This window comes from Gorilla gorilla, chromosome 23 (genome assembly GCF_029281585.2).
Source record: "Gorilla gorilla gorilla isolate KB3781 chromosome 23, NHGRI_mGorGor1-v2.1_pri, whole genome shotgun sequence".
NCBI classification, from domain to species: domain Eukaryota; kingdom Metazoa; phylum Chordata; class Mammalia; order Primates; family Hominidae; genus Gorilla; species Gorilla gorilla.
In genome coordinates this window covers 27276764-27301167 of record NC_086018.1, presented here as the reverse complement: position 1 = coordinate 27301167, position 24404 = coordinate 27276764, and the positions used below count along the sequence as shown (strand labels likewise).

The window sequence follows — 24404 nt, the reverse complement described above, 5'->3', positions numbered from 1 at the left end:
TCTTTCCTTTGTACACACTCTTAACTCAAAACCCTGAATCACCAAGAGGAACAAATCAACTGCCCAAAGGCTACCTATAATGAAAAAATAATCTGTTCATGACAATCTTAAAGGCATTTTCAATAGCACTACAAGTCATACTCTCTCTGACATTAAAACTAAATGCAGATCATTTTTTCCATGTGGCATCTACAAAATAAACACAGCAATGAATCATTTAACATGAAATATTTAAACCCACGTTTTGTTGAGGTCTTTGCTTGAGAAATGATTCTAAATCACTGTCATGTAAGTTCAACGTTTGCAAGACGACTTTTACACAAGAGCAGTTATGTAAAACATAAAACTGGCAAAGCTGATATGGAACAACCAATGACCTCTTATCAGTGAGAAACCAGAGAATTCGGCCCTATACTAACTGGTGGGCTATAGAAGGTAGCAAATTCGTTTCATGAACTTAACATTTATCTTCCTGGAGCACACAAACATCACAGGCCCTCAAGCAAGCTATTAGGTTGATGCAAACGTAATTACTTTTGCACCAACCTAATACAATTACAAACTGGTCAGATTATTCAGCAACCGTGTTCGTTTTTAACCCCCAAAAGTGAGCCACTGACTTCACTAAAAATCACTTCACTGTGATTGAGCGGTGGGAGTTCTAGATTGCTGCGAGTCTGCATTCCAATTCTTTGTTGCACTGGATATATATGCTTTACGTACTTTTCTACATGAGATACATACGAGAAGAGAAAACTTCTATTATTAACCCAAGGCAACGGTTTAACACTTTAGAGCAGTCACTATGGAAGCTGCTTCACACTACCTGAGTTGAGCTTCACAGTACCTGCGTTGAAGTCAGCATAGGACAAATTTGTGGAATGCTTATGCTGGAAGGTCAGAAGAGCTCAAAAGCTTAAGAGGTCTAGCCTAACTTCTCTATTTTACAGGAAAGGAAACTAAGGACCAGATTACTTATGTGACTCTCTGAAGGCCCCCCCCAGCCAGGCCTAACGTGTTTACTTTGTGTCAACAGAAACCACAACTGTAATTCTAATACAGTACAGCACATGGTAGTTACTGGTGAACAAGATTTGAACAAAGTTGACTGAAAAAAGGCATGTCCAGCCACGCAAAAATGTCAACGCACACGTTTTGCCTTTTCAGGCTTTTGCAGAGCAGAAGAGGGTGGATAGGGCACCTAGGAAACCACTTCCCACCAGGAGGTTAGCTGTGGTATTTCAGTCCTCTCTTCTACCGGCACTCTTTGGTATCCCGGCACGAACAGCCAACACTTACCTGTTTATTGACCACAGATGGGGAGAATTCTTAAACTGTCCTTAAGTTGCTGGATTCTGGACTCTAAAAACTCTGGAGGGCCCAGAACTTTTCCTGTTTTCCTTCTCATCTTCTCCCACTGTCTCTAAGGCCTGGAACCAGGTGGCCTGAGAATACCCCCGGGGCAAAAATGCTCCACCCTGCCAATTTTCGCGGGTTAGTGTACCCACAGGTTGCGAACTGCAGGTGATGGCTAGGCGACACTCTTAAACGCTCCTTCCATCAAGGACCACTCTACTCCCATTTTGGAGTTCCCATCCGGGGCTTGCTTGCAAATGCCTTTAAGATTGCTTCTACTGGCCTTTTTTCCCCTCTCCTCTGTCGACCTACGAAATCAACAGGCCTGCCGGCCTAACGCAGGCGAATAAACGTGCGAGGCCACTGCTGAAACATAATTCAAATGAAGCCTCGGCCTTTTGTTCCTCCTAGGTCAGAGAGACCAGAAATATCTTTCTGGTAGCGTTTCTCGTCTCTCGACCCAGGCTGGCCTTATTATACAACGGATGTCCCTCGGCGTTCGCAGAAAAAGGGCCCTGGGAAGCCACTTAATCGGTTTTGGGGGAGGGGAGGGCGTGGATTAATAACGATAAAAATGGAGAAGCCCAAGAAAGCGGCAAACTGGGGGCTCTGGAGGAGGGAAGCACATTCTGTCTAAAGCCCAGGCGAGCAGAAGTTCGGCTTGGGGCTGGAAGCCACAGAGAGGGCAGCTCGGCAGCGCCAGGCGCCCCAGCCGACTGGGTCTTAAGGATGACGGGGCTCCCGTTCATAGGCCGGCACCCCTCGGCCCACAAATCCACGGTTATCTTTATTTGCTTTTTCCCCCGGTTTCTCAGGAAACCCTGAAAACGGGGAGGGAGGCCTCACAGGGACAGCAGCCTGCGGCCCCCCCAGTGGTTTCATAGTGACCGGCTTGAGGCCTGGCCAAATCCTCCCCTTCACGCAGGGCCTCGAAGGCCGCAGGCCCCGCCCACGTGGCGGGAGGCCCGGAGCGCAGGGCGCGAGGACCGCCACACAATGGAGGCCAAGGCGGGCCCCGCGCGCCCCCGCCGCAGCAAGACCCCGCGCGCCACGGGCGCCGGAAGATTCCAGAACCGGCCCGCCCGGTTGGGGGAGGGGAGAGGAATGCGGATCCCCGAGCTCGTCGGGCCGCGGCGGGTGCCTCAAACCCCTCTCGGCAACTCCACTCAGTCTTCCCAGTCAAGCCCAGAGACGAACGACCCCCAGTTTGGGCGCTCCGGCTACCGCCGGCGCGACCGCAGTTCCACCATACTCACCCGTGGACGCCATTTTCTCTCCTTCCTCCTCGTTCTCTCAACGTCCGTCTCCCTCTCGCTTTCCCTCTAGGTGCCGCACTGCGCAGGCGCAAATCCCGCAACCCCGGGCGCGACCATCGGGCCAGGCCACGGGGGTGGGGTCAGGAGGGATGAACCACCGCTTTCTCGTTCTTCGCGTCCGCAACTCTTGCCCCAGTCCTCTCTAAAGAGCGCCCGACGTGACACTCGGGCCAAAATAGCATCTAAGGGGCCAGAGCGCGGGTGAGCGGGTCTCAGCGTGAAACCGGAGAGGCTCTCTGCACGAGACTAGGCTGTTTGGAATGGTTCCGTCCGCTGGCTCTAGGGACCGTCGCTGAAGAGTAGGCCCTGCAGGGAGACGGAGATCGGCGGGAGGGCTGGGGGAAGGGACCCGGACTAGAACAACTGCTGACTAATCCGCGGGCCGCGGGGAATGGGTGGCGCGCCAGCCGGTCGGCCGGGATCACGCGGCCGGGTGTGCGCGGAATGGATTCAGGGTTCCCGGGTCGCGCCCGGGAGCTAGAGTCCTGACTCCCAGCCGGGGTCCCCGACCGGCCTTTCGGGGTTGCCGGGCGCGCTCTGCAGTGAGTACCCGGGACGCGTGGCCCGGGCCAGCGGGGAAGGGTCCCCAAGGCCGGTCGGCTGGGTGGGAGGCCTCGAACGCCGTGCCTGGCCCCGAGACCCCATCCCCGGTAACGGTCGAGGTGGAGCAGGCCCTTTAATCATCCCTCATGCAATACCCTTGTTTCTACAGAAGGGGAAACTGAGGCCCAAGGAAATTGAGTATCTCTGCAAAGTCACCAGCTGAGTTCGAACCAGACAGATCCTGGGACCCCCTACTCTATCCGCCACCCGGAAGAATCTCCGTCCTTGTCTTTCCATTCTGCCCTCCCGGCTTCCCAGTAAGGTAGGCAGGGCCTGGTGGTGCACTGCCCCGTTTCATAGATTGAAGAAAGTGAGGTCCAGGGGGCTCAAGTCCCAGTTCCGAGTGTCCACGGGTAAGCCCTTCACCCTTGCTAAGGTGCCCAGAGCTGGGGAATGGTTGTGAGGTGTCGATGCAGGAGGAGGTTTAGATGCAGGAGGAGGTTTATGGTAGGTGCCTTGGCCCCAAACCCTGCCTCCAGGCAAGGCTGACCCTGCCCACCTTCCTGGACCTCTAGCCCCAGCCCCCTAGGTGGATGCCTGGGTCCGCGAAGGGCAGGGTTCACCTTCAAATCCCTCGGCAGGACCAGGAGCCAAGCTAGTGTCCTTTTTTCAGTGAACATATATAAAGCACTGGCTGTGTGCTGTGAATACCCTGGGGAATGTGGGGTTGGATCAGAGGAGCCATGAGCTCAGACCACCTGCCTAGGGAGACAGACTGGCCAAGCTGTGCTCCTAAGGATAAGATCCATGATGTGAGGGGGCCAGAGGAGGGGAAGGGATATTTGAACTGGGCTTCCAAGGGTGAAATAGGAGTTTGCCTGCTGGCAAAATGGAGGGAAGGACAATGCAGGCAGAGGAGCTTTCCACATTTTTCCTGCAGGAAACTGGTAGATGTGGAGAAGGCGCTTGGCAGGGGAGCAAATTAGGCAGCCTTCTTGTCTCTCTGGGATCCTGCTTCCTGCCCTGAATCAGCTCAGTGGGAGTCCTGGGACCGAGAGGCCTGACCAGGGGTGAAGACCTACAGGCCCTGGAGGACAGGCTGGATGCAAGAGGAGAGCACGGGGGAGAAGGCCTTGCTTTGGTAGGCAGGGAAAGGCCATGTTTGAGGGCCAAAGCTGGGACCAGCTAGGCTGGAGCAGCCACCTCCATATTGAGGCCTTCTCGATGGGCCAGTTGGTGGCTACAGACGCCTGCCATGATTAGTGGGGATTGCTATGGTTTATGGAGCAAGAGTTGTGGGCCAGGGCCTGCCTTAGCCTATTCCTTTTTATTTCATCATACTCTGAGGAAAGGAATTTCTGAATTTCCATTTTACAGATGAGAAAGGAGAGGCTCATCTGTAAAATGAGGCTCATCTGTAAAAAGATGAGGTTGGAAACTTGCCTCAGGACACAGAGCAGAAAGAGGTGGAGCGCATACTGTACCCTTCCTGTGGAAAGGGGAGCCAGGGCCAGAGGGGCTGTGCCAGTAAGGAAGCAGGAGGAGGCTTACGGTGGATGGGTTCACCCTCAAAGGGGATGTCTCAGTCCCAGGTCTCTTAGTATGGCTCAAGGTGTGGGACTTCTGCCCTTCTGCCCCGCCCCTTACCCAGTCGGCTTGCCCATTGTCTGGCCCCACCCCAGGGTCAAGGACAACTGAAACCATCTGGAGCATTAAGGCTGGGAACGGGAGGGGAGGAAGGAGGGAGGTAGTAGTCTGAGGGAAGGGGGAGGACAGAAGAGGGCTAGAGATGGCCCTGAATTCGCCCTGGGGGGTGAGGGCCTGAACCCCTCTTTTTGGGAGTTCAGGGCCCATCAGGACTCAGAAGTCTCTATGCCTGTCCCCTGCCAGTCCTTAAACAGAGGTGAGTGGAATGGTAAGATAGCTTATGAGCGCATGGGTTAGGGTCTGAGCTCCACTAAGGCCAAGCTGCTGGGCCTGCCTCTCCAGCCTGTTTCCACCTCTGTAAAATAGGGCTGTTGATAATGTGCTTGAGAGGGTATTGGTGAGATAAAAGCTCCAATAATAACTTGTTATTGTTTTCTTTTATCCCCAGCACACAGCCCCAGGACCACCCTTGACCGTCCTCAACCAAGCGATGCATGCCAGGGGCCCCCATGGCCAACTGTCCCCGGCACTGCCTCTGGCCTCCTCAGTCCTGATGCTGCTGATGAGCACCCTGTGGCTGGTGGGGGCCGGCCCCGGCCTGGTCCTGGCCCCGGAGCTGTTGCTGGACCCCTGGCAGGGTGAGGGCCAGCCACGTGGACCTTGGAGGAAGCAGGAGACTTGCTGTAGGGCCTGGGCCCAGTTGGCAGGAGCAGCACAAGGCCTCCAGGGGTCAAACAGGGATGGGGCCCAGTGTCCCGGGGAAGCATGGCCTTAGACAGGAGCATGCCCAGCACATCCACAGCCAAGAAGGGAGGCAGAGGACTCCCTAGGGTGGGCTGGAACCTATGGGTAGGAGTGCTTTTCTCATGGTTTCCCTTTCTAGCAGCTTTTCCTTGAAATAAGAACTAAGGCCAGGTGGCTGACACCTGTAATCCCAGCACTTTGGGAAGCTGAGGCAGGTGGATCACTTGAGGTCAGGAGTTCGAGACCAGCCTGGCCAACATGGTTAAACCCTGTCTCTACTAAAAACACAAAAATTGGCCGGGTGCAGTGGCTCACACCTGTAATCCCAGCACTTTGGGAGGCCGAGGCGGGCAGATCACGAGGTCAGGAGATTGAGACCATCCTGGCTAACACGGTGAAACCCCGTCTCTACTAAAAATACAAAAAGATTAGCCGGGCGTAGTGGCGGGTGCCTGTAGTCCCAGCTACTCGGGAGGCTGAGGCAGGAGAATGGCGCGAACCTGGGAGGCGGAGCTTGCAGTGAGCCGAGATCGCGCCACTGCACTCCAGCCTGGGTGACAGAGTGAGACTCCATCTCAAAAAACAAAACAAAACAAAAAAACAACTAAGACTTTCAACTAAGCATGAGGATGGGAGGAGGGGGTGTTGGGGGTTTGAGGAGTGACCTCAGCTGAGCACCTGTTTCCCAATAATAACTCCTCCAATTTGTATTTGAGGACCCCCAATGATGCTCAGAGAGGTTAAGTGATTTGACCAGGGTCACACAGCTTGAGGGAATGGGGTAGCTCCAGGATTGAAGCAGGCCATTTCATGCTCTCAGCCAGGTATGATTTAGTAAATACAGAAGCAGAGTACCTTCATGGTGTCTGGGACGTAGTGAGTGCTCAGTAGCGGGTTGTCAGTGAAAAGACTGAGTGGCACGTCCAGTGTGTTCTGTTTAATACCACAGAGGCATAGCCACAGTGTTTGGAAGTCCTTGGTCCCTTCCACCAATGATTAAGTGCTGGCTGTGGGCAGACTGGCTCCTGGGGAGGGGAGGTGGGCTCAGCAGGTGGCCCTGGTGTAGGGTAACCTTCAACCTGGCACACCTGGGACAGCCTTGGATGTTGGGGCCACTAACCTGGCACATAAGCCCCTTCTCTCTCCCAGTGCACCGGCTGCTGACCCATGCCCTGGGCCACACGGCCCTGCCGGGCCTGCTCCTGAGCCTGCTGCTCCTGCCCACTGTGGGCTGGCAGCAGGAGTGCCACCTGGGCACGCTGAGATTCCTGCATGCCTCAGCCCTGCTCGCCCTGGCTTCTGGGCTGCTGGCAGTGCTGCTGGCAGGCCTTGGGCTGTCCAGTGCAGCCGGCAGCTGTGGATACATGCCTGTCCACCTGGCCATGCTGGCTGGGGAGGGACACCGCCCTAGACGGCCCCGTGGGGCACTGCCACCATGGCTGCCACCGTGGCTGCTGCTTGCCCTGACCCCACTGCTCAGCTCTGAGCCACCCTTCCTGCAGCTGCTTTGCGGCCTCCTTGCCGGCCTGGCCTGTATCCTTTGCCTGAGCCCAGGGCCCGTGGGGATGTGTGGGTTCTGTGGGTGGGTGCCTGGGAAGGAAGTGGCACAAAGGGGTGAAGGCCCAAGCAATACCAAGGAGCCATGCACACACATTCCAGGAGCTTCTCTGAGTCTTCCTCTGGGACATGCTCTGGGCTGGGACCTGGGGGCTTACGGCCTGGTGGAGGTGCCAATTACAATGTAAAGGGCTGCGTGGGCTCCCTGTAATATCAATGCCATTCTTCGCAGAAATAGAAACAATAATCCTAAAATTTATATGGAACCACAAAAGGCCCAGAATAGCCAAACCACCCTGAGCAAAAATTAAAAATTAAAAAAATTAAAAGCCTGACCGGGCACAGTGGCTCACGCCTGTAACCCCAGCACTTTGGGAGGCCAGGCGGGCAGATCACTTGAGGTCTGGAGTTCAAGACCAGCCTGGCCAACATGGTGAAACCCCATCTGTACTAAAAATAAAAAAATTAGTCCAGGCGCGATGGCTCATGCCTGTAATCCCAACACTTTGGGAGGCCAAGGTGGGCGGATCACGAGGTCAGGAGTTCGAGACCAGCCTGGCCAACATGGTAAAACCCCATCTCTACTAAAAATACAAAAATTAGCTGGGCGTGGTGGCGTGCACCTGTAATCCCAGCTACTTAGGAGACTGAGGCAGGAGAATCACTTGAACCTGTGAGGCAGAGGCTGCAATGAGCCGAGAACATGCCACTGCACTCCAGCGTGGGCGATAGGGCGAGACTCTGGTCTCAAACCCCAAAAAACAAAAATTAGCCAGGCGTGGTGGCAGGCGCCTGTAGTCCCAGCTACTTGGGAGACTGAGACAGGAGAATTGCTTGAATCCAAGAGGCAGAGGCTGCAGTGAGCCAAGATAGCGCCGCTGCACTCCAGCCTGGGCGAGAGAGCGAGACTTCCGCTCAAAAAAAAAAAAAAAAAAAAAAAAAAAAAATTAAAAGCCTAAGTGAATGGAAAGATCTCATGTTCACGGATTGGAATACTTAATATTGTTAAAATGGTAATGCTACTCAGTTGATTTATAGATCCCACACAATTCTTATCAAAATCTCAGCTGTCTTTGTTGTTGCAGAAATTAGCAAGCTGGTCCTAAAAATAATATGGAAATGTAAAGAACCCAGAATACCTCAGATAATCTTGAAAAAGAAAAGCAAACCTGGAAGACTTACACTTTTCAATTTCAAAACTTAAAACTACAAAAGTGGCCAGGTGCGGTGGCTCACGCCTGTAATCCCAGCACTTTGAGAGGCCGAGGCAGACAGATCACTTGAGGTCAGGAGTTCAGGACCAGCGTGGCCAACATGGTGAAACCCCATCTCTACTAAAAATACAAAAATTAGCCAGGTGTGGTGGCACACGCCTGTAATCCCAGCTGCTCAGGAGGCTGAGGCAGGAGAATTGCTGGAACCCAGGAGACAGAGGTTGCAGTGAGCTGAGATTGCACCACTGCACTCCAGCCTGGGTGACAGAGCAAGACTCTCTCCAAAAAAAAAAAAAAAAAAAAGGTGTACAAAATTATAATAATCAAGATATTGTGGTACTGGCATCAGGATAGACATACAGATCAATGGACTAGAATTGACCATCTAGAAATAAACTGTTAGATTTACTGTATAGTCAACTTATTTTGACAAGAGTGCCAAGTCGATTCAATGAGGAAAAGAATATTCTTTTTAATAAATGGTGCTAGAGGCTGGGTGCAGTGGCTCACGCCTGTAATCCTAGCACTTTGGGAGGCTGAGGTGGGCCGATTTCTTGAGGCCAGGAGTTTGAGACCAGCCTAGCCAACATGGTGAAACCCTGTACTAAGAATACAAAATAATCAGCCAGGTGTGATGGCACGTGCCTGTAATCCCATCTATTCGGGAAGCTGAGGCAGGAGAATTGCTTGAACCTCGGAGTTGGAGGTTGCAGTGAGCCGAGATTTCACCACTGCATATCAGCCTGGGTGACAGAGTGAGACTCTGTCTCAAAAATAAATAAATAAATAAGTCGTGCTAGAGCACTCTTTATTGGTGCTCTGCTTCTAAGATTTTCTTTTTTAATTTTTAGAGACAGGGTCTCGTTCTGTCACCCAAGCTGGAGTGTGGTGACGCCGTCATAGCTCACTACAGCCTCAAACTCCTGGGCTCAAGCGATCCTTTTGCCTCAGCCACTTGAGTAGTTGAGATTACAGGTGTGCACTGCCACGTCCAGCTAATTTTAAAAATTTTTTGTAGAGACGGGGTCTATGTTGCCCAGGCTGGTCTTGAACTCCTGGCCTCAAGTGATCCTCCCATCTCAGCCTCCCCAAGTGCTGGGATTATACAGCTGTGAGCCACTGCGTCCAGCCCGATTCATACCTATCGGGGAAAACAGTGCCACTGGAGAGAACAGGCTGGCCCCTGCACTCTGGATTGGGGACAGGAATTATCCAGGCCTGTTTGAAGGCAATAGCAGGTGTGTCCATGGGACTTCTTCCAGGAAGGGTGGGCCTTGAGTTACAGACCTGAAAAGGTGCATAGGGTTCTGGGAACAGAGTGGGTCACGGGTGAGCCCAGGCCTTGGGGTGAGGCATACCTGGCTCTGTTTGGCTGAGTAGCTTCAGGCAGATCCCTTTTCCTTTCTGAGCCTCTGCTGCTGACCAGGGTGACGCTATTCCATGCTGGTCCACAGTGAGGAGATGGGAGGGAATGGTGGCCAGCACACTTGGCATGGGGCCTGGCCTGTGGCGTGGGCCCACCCCTGGCTGCTTTTGGTTTTCCTTGACCGGCCGCCCTGCCCCGGGCAGACAGATGCAGCTGGGGCCTTCCGGTGGCTGGAACCCTCAGAGCGACGGCTGCAGGTGCTGCAGGAGGGCGTCTTGTGCAGGACCTTGGCGGGGTGCTGGCCCCTGAGGCTCCTTGCCATCCCGGGCAGCCTGGCGGAGCTGCCTGTCACCCATCCTGCCGGAGTGAGGTGAGGGTGATGGGGGGGACGCCAGTCCAGGTGGTGGGCACTGTGGCAGGGCTGCCAGTCAGGCCCTCTTCTCTTCCCACTCCTCCAGGCCTCCCATCCCTGGACCGCCTTATGTGGCCTCCCCTGACCTCTGGTCCCACTGGGAAGACTCAGCCCTGCCCCCACCAAGCCTGAGGCCTGTGCAGCCCACCTGGGAGGGCTCCTCAGAGGCAGGCCTGGACTGGGCTGGGGCCAGCTTCTCCCCAGGGACTCCGATGTGGGCGGCCTTGGATGAGCAGATGCTGCAGGAGGGCATCCAGGCCTCGCTTCTTGACGGGCCAGCCCAGGAACCCCAGAGCGCACCATGGCTGTCCAAGTCCTCTGTCTCCTCTCTGCGGTAAGGTGGGGTGGGCAGAGGTGGGGTCCCCTGGTATAGGGGCCGGGGTGGCCCTGACACTCCCCACTTCTCCCCCCACCCCCCACAGGCTGCAGCAGCTGGAGCGCATGGGCTTCCCTACGGAGCAGGCGGTGGTGGCACTGGCAGCCACAGGCCGTGTGGAGGGTGCCGTGTCACTGTTGGTTGGAGGACAAGTGGGCACTGAGACCCTGGTGACCCATGGAAAGGGTGGGCCTGCCCACTCCGAGGGTCCTGGGCCTCCCTAGCCCAGGCAGAGAGTGGGGCACAGGCAGGCCCTTGGGTGCTAAGGGCTGGGCTGCATGTGGGTAGCCCGAGCTCCTGCTCTGTCTAAAGAGGGCCACAGTGGGGAGCAGGGGCACCTCTGGAGGCAGGAGAGGCCCCCCAGCATGCTGCCCTAGTACGTGTTTAGAATAAAAACCAGTTTGTTTTTCAACCTGGACCTCCTTGGGGGCAGCAGTTGTGTTTGACTCTTCTGTGTTGGCATCAGGGGGATGAATGAATGAGTGAGCACCAAATGAATGACCAGTTGTGGGAGAGCTGTTCCCTGATGTCCAGAGACACAGGCTTCCTGGCCCTGCACCATGCAGCCTGTACCTCCAGGAGGCTCTGTCCTCCAGCACAGAGCATTCTCCACCGCCCATTTCTAGCCCTCTCCCGTCGTAGCCTCATTCCCAGCTGCCCCCATCTAAACACACACTGAGACCAAGCTGCGGGGAATCAGGTAGGGGCCTTTATTGGCCAGCACACATCTACCTCCTGGCATCTGTCACAAGCATTTGCAGGAGTAGGCGGCCCCTTCCTCTCCATGTCCCCATCCCCAACCTGAGATGCCGGAGGGCCTGGGGGCTCAGAGGGAAGAACTGAGGCAAGAAGCCCCCAGTGATCCAGTCAGAGGATTGGGCAGCCTGACCTTGGGGTGGGGAACCCAGCACTGGACAACAAGGGGGGAGGGGCACAGGAGGGCTCCCCGAGGTTTGGTCAGGGAGGGGGAGGAAGACTGCCCCCTGCCCTGTCATCTCTGCATGTGCTGAGCCCCAGCTCCTGACTCCCTCAGTGCCTTCGGGCCTGGATGCTCAGACAGCAGATGAGACGAAGCCTTGTACCTCTATCCCTCCTTGAAGGCCTGCCTCCCCCCACTTCACAGAGGGAAACTGAGGCCCAAGCCTCTCGTCTCAGCCCTTGCTCAGCCTCAGACATGTGCATGGTGCCAGGACTGAGACCTGCTTACCCCTAAGGCCTAGATGGCAGAAGGGACCCTGAGGACATTAATAAATATGGACGGGCGGTCCCTGGAGGCAGCTGGCCGAGTCCAGGTAGGAGGGGAAGCCTGGCCTGGTCTGCCTCAGGGGCCGCCACCACCCTCAGCCTCTCTCGTCCCGGCTCCTGGGGGCCACGATCCGGTAGTTGGTTGCATGTCCGCCCCTCTTGCCCCGAAGGAGGCTGGGGGTGTCTGTGCCGGCAGGGCCCGCCCCAGACCCCAGCTCTGGTTCTGCCGGAGGGAAGAAGGAGAGAGGCCACATTAGAGGGGTTCATGTGAGGTGCCCACCTCCCCTTGGCCCTCTAGGGGGTGGCAGAACCGGGCACGCTCTGCCAGGTATAATCCACCCTGGTATCTGGCTGCAGAGCTGTGGGAAAGGGGGTCTGCAGATTGGTTGGTGCCTCACGCCAGGACTTACCAGCCCCCCAGCCCAAGGAGAGCACTCAGGGCCTCTGCTTCCTGCTTTGTCAGGTGGGGATAACCACACCCACCTCCTTTAGGAAGTGTTTAGATGCAGTGAATGCTTCATAGAAAGGCTGCTTCTTTTTCTATTCATTTTGGGGTGGAGGTGTGCCCTGAGTCATCCCCATTTGGTAGCTGGGTAAACTGAGGCCAGGGGACAGACATGGGCTAGGCCACCAGTTGGGGGAAAGAGCTTAGGAGGCCAGGCTCTGCCACTGACCTACTGTGCAGTCTTGGGCAAGCTGGACCTCTGTCAGGGCCTCAGTCGTCTCATCTCTGAAACAGGGACAGTTCCGGATGGAACCAGAAAACTATTCATCCTTCAAAACCAAGGGTAGGAGCCATTTCCTCCAGGAAGCCTCCTGTGACTATCATCTCAGCCCTTCCCAAAGTAAAATGAGCAGGTCAGGCAGGTCAGAAGAATAGGCTGTTTTTCTAGGGGGAGATGGACACTCAGGGAGGAGACGGCCACGGTAGAGGACTTGGCTAAGTCTCCATAGGACAGAGACTTGGGTTCTGGTGAACACCAGGTTCCCACTGAGGGCACTGCCACGGAGTGGGCTGTCCCGTCGTAATCATGACTGCCAGTGCCCCGACCCTGTGTGGCCCAGCCTGCCCTGTACCTCTGGGCTGAGATGAGGGCTCCCGGAGCAGACAGGCATGTGTGGTCACTGAAAGGGACATTCCATGCCTTAGGGAGCGTGGGAGGGGAGTGGCACAGAGCACTGGCCCCAATGCCAGCTGGGATCATGGCTTGGTCCCACTCTGCCAGTTATGTGGCCTTGGACAAGTCATAGAACCTCTGAGCGTCATCTGGAAAGTGGGCATAATAGTCCCATTTTCACACCCTTGTGATACATGGGTTTACCGTGACCAGGACTGGAAAGTGGTTTTCACCGGAAATGCTGGATTATTATGGTTACTAGGTTGGTGTCGCTTCCACCCAGGTCTCCTGCAGGTCTGGTCCCTGTGAGTTTGTCACAATCAAATTTGGGGCCCTGGATGAGTGGCGGAGTCAGCAAACCTTTGCTGATGCAGTCCAAAGGGCCAGGACTTTAGAGGGGAGACCTGAGGTGGACCCCTAGCCTGACCATTCCCATTCCTGTGACTCTGAAGCAGTCACAAGAGCCTCTGAGCTTCTGTTTCTTCACCTGTAAAATGGTCACGGCATCGCTCACCTAGGAAGTTTACTCCTCTAAGAGACTGGAGATGATCAATCCAGCCCAGGTGGGCCAGACACGTGGCAGCTGATACTATTATCATAATTATTGATTATAACCTAAACATGAACCCCATCTGGGTCTTCAGTAGCACCTGATGTGTATGTTGCGCCAATGGGGAGGGTCCCACCTCCTTCCCTGTCCCATCTCCCAGTCCCCCGACCTGTCCCTCCAAGCCCCGACCCAAGCTGGCTTGAGGGGCCACTGGCAGTGGGTGTGGGACTTCTGAGGTGTCTGGCACTTTTCTCCCTGGGCTGTCAGAGACAGAGCTGGCTGAAGGCAGGGACAGATCCAGGGACACGGTGGCTCAAATGTGTCCCTTCTAGCTCCTGCTCCAATCCTCAGAGAGGAGGTGGAGACACCTAAAAAGGTTCTGAGAGCCTGAGATTTGGTCCTTGGCCCCTCTCTGTAAGAGGGGAGGAGATCTGGGAGCTAGGCACTGAAGTTTCTAGAAGTTAGAGAAGCATGTGGCACTGTGGGAGGAGCGTTGGAAGCAGACCCCACACCCTTCCCAGGCTCTGGGCCTCTGCACAGGCAGGACTCTCTCAAGGCTGCCCGACCCACTTCCCCACCTGGCACACTCATTGGGATCTTCCAGGACGCAACGCAGAGTCCCCTCTTCCAAGAAGCCTTCTCCAACCCCTAGGGACAAGTGACTCTTCCTCACCCATATCCTTCCATGCTCCCCTACCCCATATCTCCGTAGATACGATTCCCTGCCACTCATGGCCAGCTCCCCAAGGCCGGCACCTATCTGTACTCCAGAGCACCAGTGCCCAACAGGTCTGGCTTTCAATGAGTGCTCCCTACAGTTTTGCTGGATGAAGGAGGCTGGGCTCTAACCTTAACCCTTCTTCCTGCTTGGGACCTAAGTTTCTCAGTCTTTTTTTTTTTTTTTTTTTTTGAGATGGAGTCTCGCTCTGTTGCCCAGGCTAGAGTACAGTGGTGCGGTCTCGGCTCACTGCAACCTCTGCCTCTTGGGTTCAAGTGATTCTCCGCCTCAGCCTCCCGAGTAGCTGGGATTACAGGTGCCCGCCACCACACCCAACTAATTTTTAGTAGAGACGGGGTTTCGCCATGTTGCCCAGGCTGGTCTTGAACTCCTGACCTCAGGTGATCCATACGCCTCGGCCTCCCAAAGTGCTAGGATTACAGGTGTGAGCTACCATGACCGGCCTCTCAGTCTTTAAAATAGATGCGAGGTTGGACATGATGTGGAGGCCTCCGTGCACTGATGTGCTCACTGGGCTGCGAGATGGGGCGGCTGGGCAGGTGAGGAATAGAGCTCAGCCCCTCGGGTGGCCAATCCCTTCCTTTCTTCAGGGCCAGCCACAGGCTCCAGTTTCATGGGGAGAGATTTTCTCAGCCTCACTCCCAGGAGCCAGACGCAAGGAGGGGTACCACCCACTGGTGTCTAACCACCTCCTGTACTACCCCAACCTGCCTTCTAGGACCTTCTCAATCTAGGCCCTGCCAGATTCTGTCGCTTCTAGGCTCCTTCTGGTCTCTTGGCCTTCGCTTATGCTGTTTCTCTGCCTGTTCACTCTCCCCAGATCCTTGCCCTTCAAGTCTTCACTTAGATATCACCTCCTCCAGGAAGACCTCCCTGACCCCCCTCCAACCTCCTCTGGGCCAGGCCAGAGGCACTTCTGTATTTCCATGGCTGCCTGTACTCCCTTCCCTGCAGTGTAGCTCACCTAGGTTTCTCTACCAGTGTCAGGGTTCTCCTGAGCGCCCCCAGCACCATACACTCCTCAAGGGCAGGACTGTGTCTGTCTTATCTTGTGGAGCCTGTCCCAACAAGGTGCCTGGCACAGAGCAGGTGCACATTCACTCAAGTGACCAGAGCCTTCTCTCTGCCAGGCACCATTTGCTGGCTGGCTGGCTGGATGAAGAATGAGTGTCCGCTGGCCTGGGCCAAGCATCGGAAGGTGCCTTCTGCATGCCCAGGCCTTTTCCAGGCCCTTCCTGGAAGAGGCTGCCCCTGCCTGCCCGCCCTGCCATTACCTGGCCAGATGATGGCTTCCAGGAGGGTGACCCGTCTGGCCAGGAGCTCCAGCTGAGCCTGCTGCTGCAGGAAGCTCTGTAAGCTAGGAGCCTGATGGGAGATGGAGAAGAGCAGACGGTGCGAGTCTGGCCTCCGAGGGCTGGGCTGGGAGCCAAGCGGGGAGGGTGGGAGGGCACTGCCAGCTGGCGTCAGGGCAGGAGTCTGGGAGTGAGTCTCAGTACTGAGACCTCAGTTTCCCCTCCTATGGTGGAGACAGGGCTGGCCTGGCTCCTCAAATAACCACATGGGTGGAGAGTTTCTGGGTGAATGAATGCCTGGGGTGAGGGCCTGGCTCTCTTAGTCCCCCAAAGGGACCAACAGAACAGGTTAGGAGGACCGAAGGGAAAACTGCAAAGGGGACACCTGGGGCCAGGAGGATCTGCCTTGTGAGAGCCTCTGGGGGCTTATGGGAGAGGAAGGTCAGAACTAGTAGGTGGTGTATTACCCAGAGTCCCCTGGGGCCTGAGCCTAGCTCTGTCACCCACAGTCCCCTGCCCTTCTGGAGTCTTGCTCCATGACCTATTGTCCTGCGGGCCTGACTCTGTTACCCATGATTTCTCTAAAGCTGAAGGCTGACTAGAGTCTGGATCCATTACCTATAATCCTCCTGTTGCCCTGAGCTGTGATTGGATTCCCCATGATTCCTTGCACTGCAGGAGTCTGGCTCTGTTACCCACAATCCCACTGCTGGAGTGGAGTTTGGTTCCATTGCCCATAATTTCTTCCAAACTTGAAATCTTTCATCCCTGGTTCCCTGCAGGCCTAGAAACCACACTACCCATAATGTTAGAGGCCCAGGTCTGACCACAGCAGCAGGGCCCGGGTTTCTAGGGCACCCCTGCACCCGTGGAGGAGGGAACCAGTCATTGAGGGAAGGGTGGTTGTGGCCTCTCAGGTCCATGCTTGCCCGGGGCAGGCACCTTCTCCAGCCTCATGACTGGGCTCAGGCCAGTTCCACCCCAGGAGGGCTTGGGGAAGGCTGGCAGGCAGGGGGTGGGCCGTCTGTCCGTCTGTCTGTCTCTACTCACCATAGAGCCCAATCATTGTTTCCAAGATTAAAACCCTCTCAGCTAAAATCTTCAAAGCCTCGCGTAGTTGGTGCAACCCCTCCCCCTGTGGAGGAAAGAGACAGATGCAGCCGTGAAGGGGGCAGGGGAGGGGACCCTGCAAAGCCCGTCGGTGGCCCATGCCCCACCCGGGACATGCACCTGCAGCCCCACACTACCTGCCACAGCCCAGGGTCCATGGACAGCCAGAACAAGACCAGGTGAGGACAGGAGGGGGACAACAAGGCAGACAGAAGGAAGCAACCCCTGCAGGACCTCCCAGAAGGTCCCGCTGGATCCCAGCTGGCTGCTCTCTGACAAGGCCGCAAATCCTGCTGCGCTGAAGACAGGGGGAGCCAATCTTCAGGGGCAGAACGGCAGTCCCAGAAGCTGCTGGGAGCCCTCCTGTCCTCTAATGTCTGTCGCCCAGCACCAGTTGCTCTCCCAACACCTGCATGACTATATCTCTTGGCCACCTATATGCTTATTTACTTCACATTCTTTTTGCTTTAAATCACCACATTAGCCTCACCCTAATTACTCCGATCAGTGAGTTCAGGCTACTTACCAGTATTTCCACTCATGCCCAAATGAATATATAGATGTTCCTTGACTTTCAATGGGATTTCATCCAGATAAACCCAGTGTAAGTTGAAAATATCACAAGTCAAAAGTACATTTTTTTTTGAGACGAAGTTTTGCTCTTGTTGCCCAGGTTGGAGTGCAATGGCGCGATCTCAGCTCACCGCAACCTCCACCTCCCAGGTTCAAGCGATTCTCCTGCTTCAGCCTCCCAAGTACCTGGGATTACAGGCATGCACCACCACACCCAGCTAACTTTGTATTTTTAGTAGAGACAGGGTTTCTCCATGTTGGTCAGGCTGGTCTGGAACTCCTGACCTCAGGTGATCTGCCCGCCTCGGTCTCCCAAAGTGCTTGGATTACAGGCGTAAGCCACCGTGCCCAGCCAAATACATTTCTTTTTTTTAAGAGACAAGGGTCTTGCTATGTTGCCCAGGCTGGCCTCGATCTCCTGGCCTCAAGTGATCCTCCTATCTCAGCCTTCCAAAGTGTTGGGATTACAGGCGTGAGCCACCATCCCTGGCCAAAAAAGTGCACTTTTGACATACAATATTTTCAACTTACAATGGGTTTATTTGGAAGTAAGTTGAGGAATGTACTGAAAGCCTATATTGCTTTCGCACAATTGTAAAGTTGAAAAATTGTAATTTGAACCATCGTAAGTTGGGGACCATCAGTATGTCAATAAAATTAGACAAGGTTTGAGTTACATTGCTTTTGGAGAACTTGCGCTTAAAATTCTGAGAAACCTGAGGCTCAGGCCTCTGTCCCTTCCCCAGGTCTTCACGCTTTGGGGTCCCTGCCTGGAAAACAGTGCTCACCTCTCCCAGGGCTTAGACTATGCCAGGTCCACAATCTGGCACATCCTGATGCGTCACCCTCAGCCCAGCCCTCTCCTCTTAGCAGTACGGGTCTGCTTCTCCCTGTCTCTGGCTCCCGGACCCCAGGGATGTGGCACTGGGCTCACAAAGCCCCTCCTCCAAGGCCACCAGCTCTGGGGCTCCCCACTCCCCAAGTGGTACCAGCTGCTACCCAGGGCTCATGCCAGAGACCTCATCTCTTTCTCCCCATCTGCATCCTTTCCTTCCCCAGCATATGGTCCATAGTCTTGACAACGCTCCACACTCCCTCACTCCTTCCTCTTTCCTAGTCCAGACCAAAGCTATTTCCAGAATGTAGATCTCTCAATTCCAACAGCGCACCAGGATGACAAATAGAACTATCCCAGCTCTGAGAACATCTGGAAATCTCTCTTGGTGCCCTTTACTCAGTACAGATAAGTGAAGGGATGGACAATATGCATAATTGTATAATTACTAGCCAACCCTTTAAGGTTGCTGCTTCCCACAAAACCATCTAAACAACTAAGAGGTCTCTCAATATGTCCATCATGAGTGAGCCTGCTCACTGGGGCTGACCCTTGTGATCCAGCTGTCCTGTCCACATCACATGGATTGGGTGACCCTCAGGCCGCTGAATGGCCATTTCAGCCTGAGGGTCCCAGGGTCACCACGAGCTGCATGCCAAAGTAATCCCCCTTCGAGTATTACAGGGGCAGGATCTAAAAATGAATGACCTTCGCTAGGCACAGTGACTTACACCTCTAATCTCAGTGCTTTGGGAGGCCAAAGTGGGAGGATCACCTGAGGCTAGGAGTTTGAGACCAGCCTGGGCAACATAGCAAGACCCCATATCTACAAAAAATTTAAAAATTAGAGTGGGCACGGTAGCTGTCCTGTAATCCCAGCACCTAATGACACTTTGGGAGGCCAAGGTGGGCAGATCACTTGAGGTCAGGAGTGCAAAAGCAGCCTGGCCAACATGGTGAAACCCCATCTCCACTAAAAATACAAAAATTAGCCAAGCGTGGTGGTGTGCACCTATAGTCCTAGCTACTTGGGAGGCTGAGGCAAGAGAATCACTTGAACCCAGGAGGCAGAGGTTGCAGTGAGCTGAGATCACACCACTGTACTCCAGCCTGGGTGACGGAGGGAGACTCCATCTCAAAAAAAAGAAAAAAAAATTATTTGGGTGTGGTGGCACACACCTGTAGTTCTAGCTACTGTGGAGGCTGAGGTGGGAGGTTCACTTGAGCACAAGAGTTTGAGGCTACAGTGAGCTATGATTGTGCCACTGCACTCCACGATGGGTGACAGAGCAAGACCATGTCTCAAAAAAAGCCGGGGGGCTGGCATGGTGGCTCACACCTGTAATCCCAGCACTTTAAGTGGCCAAGGTGGGAGGATCACTTGAGCCTAGCCAGGGCAATATAGTGAGATCCCATCTCTAAAAAAAAAAAAAAAAAGGCCAGATGCAGTGGCTCACGTCTGTAATCCCAGCACTCTGGGAGGCTGAGGTGGGTGGACTGCTTGAGCTCAGGAGTTCCAGACCAGCCTAGCCAACATGACGAAATCCCATCTCTACTAAAAATACAAAAATTAGCCAGGCATGGTGGTGTGCGTGCACGCCTGTAATCCCAACTACTCAAGAATTGGAGGCAGGAGAATGGCTTGAACCTGGAAGGCAGAGGTTGTAGTGAGCTGAGATCACGCCACTGCACTCCAGCCTGGGTGACAGAGACTCCGTCCTGGTGCTCCAGCCTGGGTGACAGAGACTCCATCTCAAAAAAAAAGGAAAAAAAAGAAAAGCCATCTGGGGACAACTGGTAACATTTACAGGTAAGTCACATATTTAATGGCATCATTTTGCTAAATAAATGTTAGCTTTCTTAAGTATGACGATGGTAATGTGGTAATGTGGGAGAATGTCCATATTCATTCACGGTGCACACTGCAATGTTAGGGGAAACGTGGCTGGGTTTTGCAGCTTACTTTTAAATGAATTTGAAAAAAAGATCTATAAATATATAAGAGAGAATGACAACAATTGTGGCTCAATACAGTCATACTTCACATAATGATGTTTCAGTCTACGATGGATTGCATATCTCCACAGTGGTCTCATAAGATTATAATGGAGCCAAAAAATTCCCATTGCCTAGTATTTACTATATTTTACTTATTTACTTATTTATTTTTGAGACAGAGTCTTGCTCTTTCGCTCAGGTTGGAGTGCAGTGGCGTGATCTCGTCTTACTGCAGCCTCGACTTCCCTGGCTCAAGCGATCCTCCCACCTTAGCCTCCCAAGTACCTGGGACCACAGGCACATGCCATCATACCCAGCTAATTTTTTTATTTGTACAGACAAGGTCTCGCTATGCTGCCTAGGTTAGTCTGGAACTCCTGGGCTCAAGTGATCCTCCTGCCTTGGACTCCCAAAATGCTGGGATTATAGATGTGAGCCACTGCACCTGGTCATATACTATACTTTAAATTGTTATTTTAGAGTGTACTCCTTCTACTTATTTAAAAAACAGTTAAACTGTAAAACAGCCTCAGGCAGGTTCTTCAGGAGGTATTCCAGAAGAGGGCATTGTTATCATAGGAGATGACAGCTCTATGCATGTTACTGCCCAGAACTTCCAGTGGGACAAGAGGTGGACATGGAGACAGTGATACTGATGATCCTGACCCTGTGTAGGCCTAGGCTAATGTATGTGTTTGTGCCTTAGTTTTTAGCAAAAACATTTAAAAAGTGAAAAAAAAAAAAAAGGGCCAGGCACGGTGGCTCACACCTGGAATCCTAGCACTTTGGGAGACCGAAGCAGGCGGATCACTTGAAGTCAGGAGTTTGAGACCAGCCTGGCCAGCCAACATGGTGAAACCCCATCTCTACTAAAAATACAAAAAAATTAGCTGGGCATCGTGGCGTTCACCTGTAGTCCCAGTTACTTGGGAGGCTGAGGCAATGAGAATCGCTTGAACCCAGGAGGCGGAGGTTGCAGTCAGCCGAGATCAAGCCACTGTACTCCACTGTACTTTTCTTGAGACATAGCAAGACTCTGTCTCAAAAAAATAAAAAATAAAAAAAAAAATAATTTCACCAGCACGGTGGCTCACACCTATAATTCCAGCACTTTGGGAGGCTGAGGTGGGCGGATCACTTGAGGTCAGGAGTTTGAGACCAGCCTGGCCAACATGGTGAAACCCTGTCTCTACTAAAAATACAAAAAATTAGCTGGGCCTGGTGGCTCATGCTTGTAATCCCAGCTACCCAGGAGGCTGAGGCAAGAGAATCGCTTGAACCTGAAGATGGAGGTTGCAGTGAGCCGAAATCACACCACTGCACTCCACCCTGGGCGACAGAGCAAGATTTTGTCCTAAAAAAACAAACAAACAAAAAAGCTCCAAAAATCTTTTATGGTGTATTTTTGCTGTACCTTTTCTATGTTTAGATACACAAATACTTACGACTGTGTTGCAGTTGCCTGCAATATTTAGCGTAGTAACGTGCTGTTTAGGTTTGTAGCCTGGGAGCAGTTGGCTACACCATACAGCTGAGGTGTGTTGTAGGCTATCCCATCTAGGTTTGTGTATGTACATTGTATGATGCTCATGCCACAACAAAATCACCTAATGTCATATTTTCCAGGACATATCCCCATCATTAAGTGACACATGGCTGTACCAATAATTGGTCCATCTACAGAAAGGGCAGAATGACATTCATTGTACCAACTTTTCTGTATATCAAAATGCAAAATAGCTGGGTGCAGTGGTTCACACCTGTAATCCTAGCACTTTGGGAGGCTGAGGCATGTGGATCACGTGAGGCCTGGAGTTCAAGACCAGCCTGGCCAACATGGCGCAAACCCATCTCTACTAAAAATACAAAAATTAGCCAGGCATGGCTACAGAGTCCCAGCTACTTAGGTGGCTGAGGCACGAGAATTGCTTGAACCCAGGAGGCAGAGGTTGCAGTGAGCTGTGATTGAGCTGTTGCACTCCAGCCTGGGCAATAGAGACTCTGTCTCAATAAAAAAGGAAAAAAATAAAATAAAAATAAACAAAAATATTGGGGAGGCCAGGTGCAGTGGCTCACACTTGTAATCCCAACACCTTGGGAGGCTGAGGTAGGAGGATCACTTGAGGCCAGGAGTTTGAGACCAGCCTGGGACACATTGTGAGATCTTGTCTGTATTTTTTAAAACATAAAATTAAAAAGAAAAATCTGGGGAAAAGTGTTTTTAAAATCCACTGTTTGGAACTCCCTCAGACCAGGTGGTCTGATGTTTGCACTGATGACAACCCAGTCTCCTTCAGCCTGGCCTGCCCTCTGCACTCCGGATCTAAGTGTCTGGGCCTGCTGGACACCCCTACTTGGCTGTAACACAGACTCCTCCTGTTGGTCCACAGACAAAACTCAGCCTGCTTGCTTCTCCTGGTTCTCTTTTGCTATTTTAAGTCTCCCTTGGCTCCTCACTCCTTTTTGCAGCCAGACCAGCACACAAGTGTCTTTTTGCTCCATCGACGGCTGTCTGTCCTCACTGGCTCCCACCCACTGCCCGGCTCAGTCTCTCACCAGGATGACCACGACAGCCCCCTACCTACTGTCTTTCTGCTTCTCCCACCCATTCGCCATGGCAATCAGAGGGATTTTTTGCAAATAAAAAAAACCTGACCGCATCACTCTCCTGCTTCTAGAGCCTTCAATGCCTCCCCACTGCCCTAGAACAAAGTCCAAATTCCTGAACGTGGCCTCCTACACCCTGAAGGCCTCTTTGGCCTCTGTTCCACTCTCTACCTGTCACAATGCCACTCCAAGTATTTGCAGCTCCTCAAATATCCGAGGCTCCCTCTTGCCACAGGGCCTTTGCACCTGTTGTACCCTCGCCTCTGCCTGGACACCCCGTGCCTGGTTAATGCACCTTTCAGGCTTCACCTGGCTCCTCCGGGAGGATGCTAAAGTGTAAAGTGTTTATAAAGTTGACAGTCCTGTAGCTGCTGATTATAGGTCTTTTCCCCCCCACCTCACTGTGACCACCCTGAGGGTGGGGACTGTGTCTGAATTGCATCTGTGTCCACAGTGCCCAGCCCTAGGTCTGGTGCCTATGGAGGAGATGCTTGGGGAATGGTAGCTGGTTCTCTGGCCCTAGGAGCTTAAAAGTCAGGGCTCCAGTTCCCGCTCTGCCAAGGATTCTCTCTGCAGAGTCGGGCCTCAGTTTCCCTGTCTGAATAAGGGGTGAGAGCTTTGACCCAGGTGGGCAGGCCCAGTGCAGTCACTCTGCAGTTCCTGCAGTGCACTATCATGACCACCAGGTGTCACTGCTGGGCCACAGCCAGAACGTGTCTGCAAGCTGCACTAAGGGAGTTGGTTGGTGAAGTGTACATAGGAGCCCTCGGGGACCTTGCCAGCACTGAACCTCATTCCCACCTGTCCCCAACAGAGCTGTTCCCCCAGCCCCCAAAGCTTCATGCAGCCCCCAGCCCAGTGGGTCCCCTCCCAGGCAAGCAGCAAGCAGGGGCAGAAGTGCAGGTAGAAGAGGGGCAGGAAGGTGGGTGGGCAGGGGCCCTGCTACCTCTTGTGGGGAGCCCACAGGTGGTTCTGGGTTCAAGGACTGGTCTAGGGTGGCCAGGGCATCCTGCCGGGGATTCTCATGAAGGGACAGGACTGCCCAATCTCTCCCACCCCTCCTGGGCTGGGTGGTAAATGTGTTCCCAGACCAAGGGCCTCTGGGAGAGGCCAGCAATTAGCCTAGGGGAGGCAGAGAGCCAGGCTTGCATGGGTCTATCTGATCCCAGCTCAGCTCATGTCCATACTGGCAGTATTAAGAGACTCTGGAGCTACGGAGGATGGGTATGGGGTAGGAGGAGATTCAGGACAGCAGGGGCCAGGAGAGGCTAACTGGAGAGGTAGCAGGGCACCAGAAGTCATGGGCAGACACAGGGGAACACTCGTGCAGGGTAGGGGCCTCCCACGGCTGTATCCATCACTGACCCCACAATCAAGAACTAAGAGGGCAAGGCAGGCACTGGGTGCCACCCACATCCTCATTAACTTGTGACTGCCAGGAAGTAGGGTGTCCCAGCCAGACTGCATGTGGAGGGGGAGTCACAATCCCCCCCACCCCAAAAAGAGCTTCCTAGTTGTCTCTCTCTCCTGAAGGAGTGTCTGCCTCCACTCTGTCCATTTTCCAGATGTCTCCCCTGTCAGTGATGGTTTCCAGATCCCTGTGTCGTGGGGTTTTTGGGTATGGTATGTTTTAGGGTCCTCGTCTTTCCCCCACGTCTCTTGGGTGAGTAGATTTCTAGGTCCTAACCCGAAAATCCCTCCCCTGCAATGATTTTCAATGATTGTGAAGGTTTCTATTTTCTTTTTTTTCTTTTTTTTTCTTTTTTTTGAGACAGAGTCTCGTTCTGTCGCCCAGGCTGGAGTGCA

General features: G+C 53.6%; 3 protein-coding genes across 30 annotated transcripts in view; 1 reads left to right on the top strand and 2 right to left on the bottom strand.

Annotated features, from left to right (window-relative positions):
• EWSR1 (EWS RNA binding protein 1) overlaps positions 1-2964 on the bottom strand; it is a 32558-nt gene extending 29594 nt beyond the window's left edge. For 4 of the 21 annotated variants that reach the window (XM_055374108.2, XM_055374109.2, XM_055374106.2 and 1 more), the window contains exon 1: positions 2613-2799. In XM_055374108.2, the coding sequence (XP_055230083.1) occupies positions 2613-2625 (13 nt within the window). In that variant the 5' untranslated portion in view covers positions 2626-2799. Of the gene's footprint in view, positions 1-2612 lie in introns of all 21 variants that reach the window. The other 17 variants (XM_055374112.2, XM_055374113.2, XM_055374121.2 and 14 more) reach the window with 8 other exon arrangements.
• Positions 2841-10943, top strand: RHBDD3 (rhomboid domain containing 3). Of its 5 annotated transcripts, XM_063704901.1 has the most exons (8): positions 2841-2971; positions 3385-3537; positions 4156-4356; positions 5311-5500; positions 6756-7139; positions 9951-10113; positions 10202-10489; positions 10578-10943. In XM_063704901.1, the coding sequence occupies exons 4-8, from the start codon at positions 5353-5355 to the stop codon at positions 10753-10755; spliced, it is 1161 nt and encodes a 386-aa protein (XP_063560971.1). In that variant the 5' UTR covers positions 2841-2971; positions 3385-3537; positions 4156-4356; positions 5311-5352; the 3' UTR covers positions 10756-10943. The 5 variants fall into 5 exon arrangements, with proteins under 5 accessions (XP_063560971.1, XP_030861399.1, XP_063560972.1 ...); XM_031005539.3 differs by lacking the exon at positions 4156-4356; XM_063704902.1 differs by lacking the exon at positions 4156-4356 and having other exon boundaries at positions 2961-3214.
• A 64-nt stretch (positions 10944-11007) lies between these two features.
• EMID1 (EMI domain containing 1) overlaps positions 11008-24404 on the bottom strand; it is a 52042-nt gene continuing 38645 nt past the window's right edge. For 2 of the 4 annotated variants that reach the window (XM_055374123.2, XM_019018176.4), the window contains 2 exons: positions 15458-15548; positions 11008-11999 (listed from right to left, as the gene is read on the bottom strand). In XM_055374123.2, coding sequence (XP_055230098.1) covers positions 11872-11999; positions 15458-15548 — 219 coding nt within the window. In that variant the 3' untranslated portion in view covers positions 11008-11871. Of the gene's footprint in view, positions 12000-15457; positions 15549-16525; positions 16611-24404 lie in introns of those variants that run through there. The other 2 variants (XM_019018177.4, XM_063704900.1) reach the window with 2 other exon arrangements.